At 50.7% G+C, this 1,208-nt stretch overlaps 1 protein-coding gene across 1 annotated transcript in view; it reads right to left on the bottom strand.

The window, feature by feature from the left end:
* The window catches only part of LOC109835247 (LRR receptor-like serine/threonine-protein kinase HSL2), a gene marked incomplete at its 5' end in the record, with an annotated part of 8,911 nt that extends 8,529 nt beyond the window's left edge, over positions 1–382 (bottom strand). Inside the window, one exon of the mRNA XM_020403232.1 lies at positions 1–382. This exon is cut by the window's left edge and continues 1,899 nt beyond it. Coding sequence (XP_020258821.1) covers positions 1–382 — 382 coding nt within the window.

Raw genomic sequence — 1,208 nt, 5'->3', positions numbered from 1 at the left:
GGACTTCGAGCTTGGAGAGGTTACCGATCTCGGCCGGGATTGGGCCAGGGGCGTACGGATTCAAGGCGAGATTGAACTCGATCAGCTCGCTGAGGTTACCCAGGGACGAGGGGATCCTGCCCGTGAGCAGATTGCTGAACAGGCTGAGCACTCGCAGACTCTTGAACCGTCCGAAGCTGGCAGGAATCGGGCCGGAGAAGTTGTTCTGCGAGAGGTCGAGGAGGGCCAGGTCTTCGAAGCCGGAAGCGACCCCCGGCAAGTCGCCCACGAAGCAGTTGGACGACAGGTTCAAGCTGCGGAGCCGGGAGCAGAGGGAAAGGGAAGAGCTGGAGATGGAGCCGTTGAGGAAGTTATCCGCGAGGACGTGAGCGAGGGACAGCCGGCAGAATTCGGCGGGAAAACCGCCGGTAGATGCGCGAAATTAAAGGGAGTCGGATGGAGTCCAACGGTGCCTGCATGTGAAGCTGGCACGTCACATGCAGGTCCAGCTGGCAGACGGGGCAGGATCCCGTCCAGTCTACCGTCGGAGTCGGTCAAGCGAACCGACTTCGCCTTCAGCAAAATCTCAGCGTCGGTTTCTGCCGAGGAATTTGTTGCCATAAGCGAGAGTAACAGCAGGGAGGAGAAGAAAGGGGGGCTCAGGGACCTCATGTTGTTCGGTCGGGATGAATAGAAGTAGAAGGAATTTAGTTGGGTAAGCCGAGGAGAATGAGAATGAAGAGGAGCAAGTGGCGGACGTGGGAAGTGCTGCTGGTTTTTGTGGAGACGAGGGAGATTGGAAAAAAGGTCGAGCGCCTTGTTCTGCCACGAGTACCCTTCATCGGAAACTTGATAGTCATAATTATCCTATTTCTAGAAACGGGGGCCACCAGGATTTTATATTTAAGCTTAGTTGGGTGTTTAAAATTTAACTAACCGATAAATGAAAGATTTGAAGGAGCGGATGCGAAGTACTAAAATTATAATTTAATTTAACGGTACTCGAAGAATAATTGTGTAGAATTCAAAAGAGAGCCCTGATATTTCTTCCAATTAATTTCGGGGTTTGAAATTTGGGTGAGGGTTCTCCTAAATTGGGAATTGGTTAGGTATTAGTCTTCTATCAATAACCTCAGTTTTGGGTCCTTGTTGTGGGCTTGGATTTTGAAATTAATTAAAACGGGTAGGTTTGGGGGATGAATAATTAAGCGAAGAGGGGGTTGGAAAAT

Source organism: Asparagus officinalis, chromosome 3 (assembly GCF_001876935.1).
Source record: "Asparagus officinalis chromosome 3, Aspof.V1, whole genome shotgun sequence".
NCBI lineage: Eukaryota > Viridiplantae > Streptophyta > Magnoliopsida > Asparagales > Asparagaceae > Asparagus > Asparagus officinalis.
The sequence above is the reverse complement of the archived record's forward strand: the minus strand, read 5'-3'. Positions and strand labels throughout refer to the sequence as shown.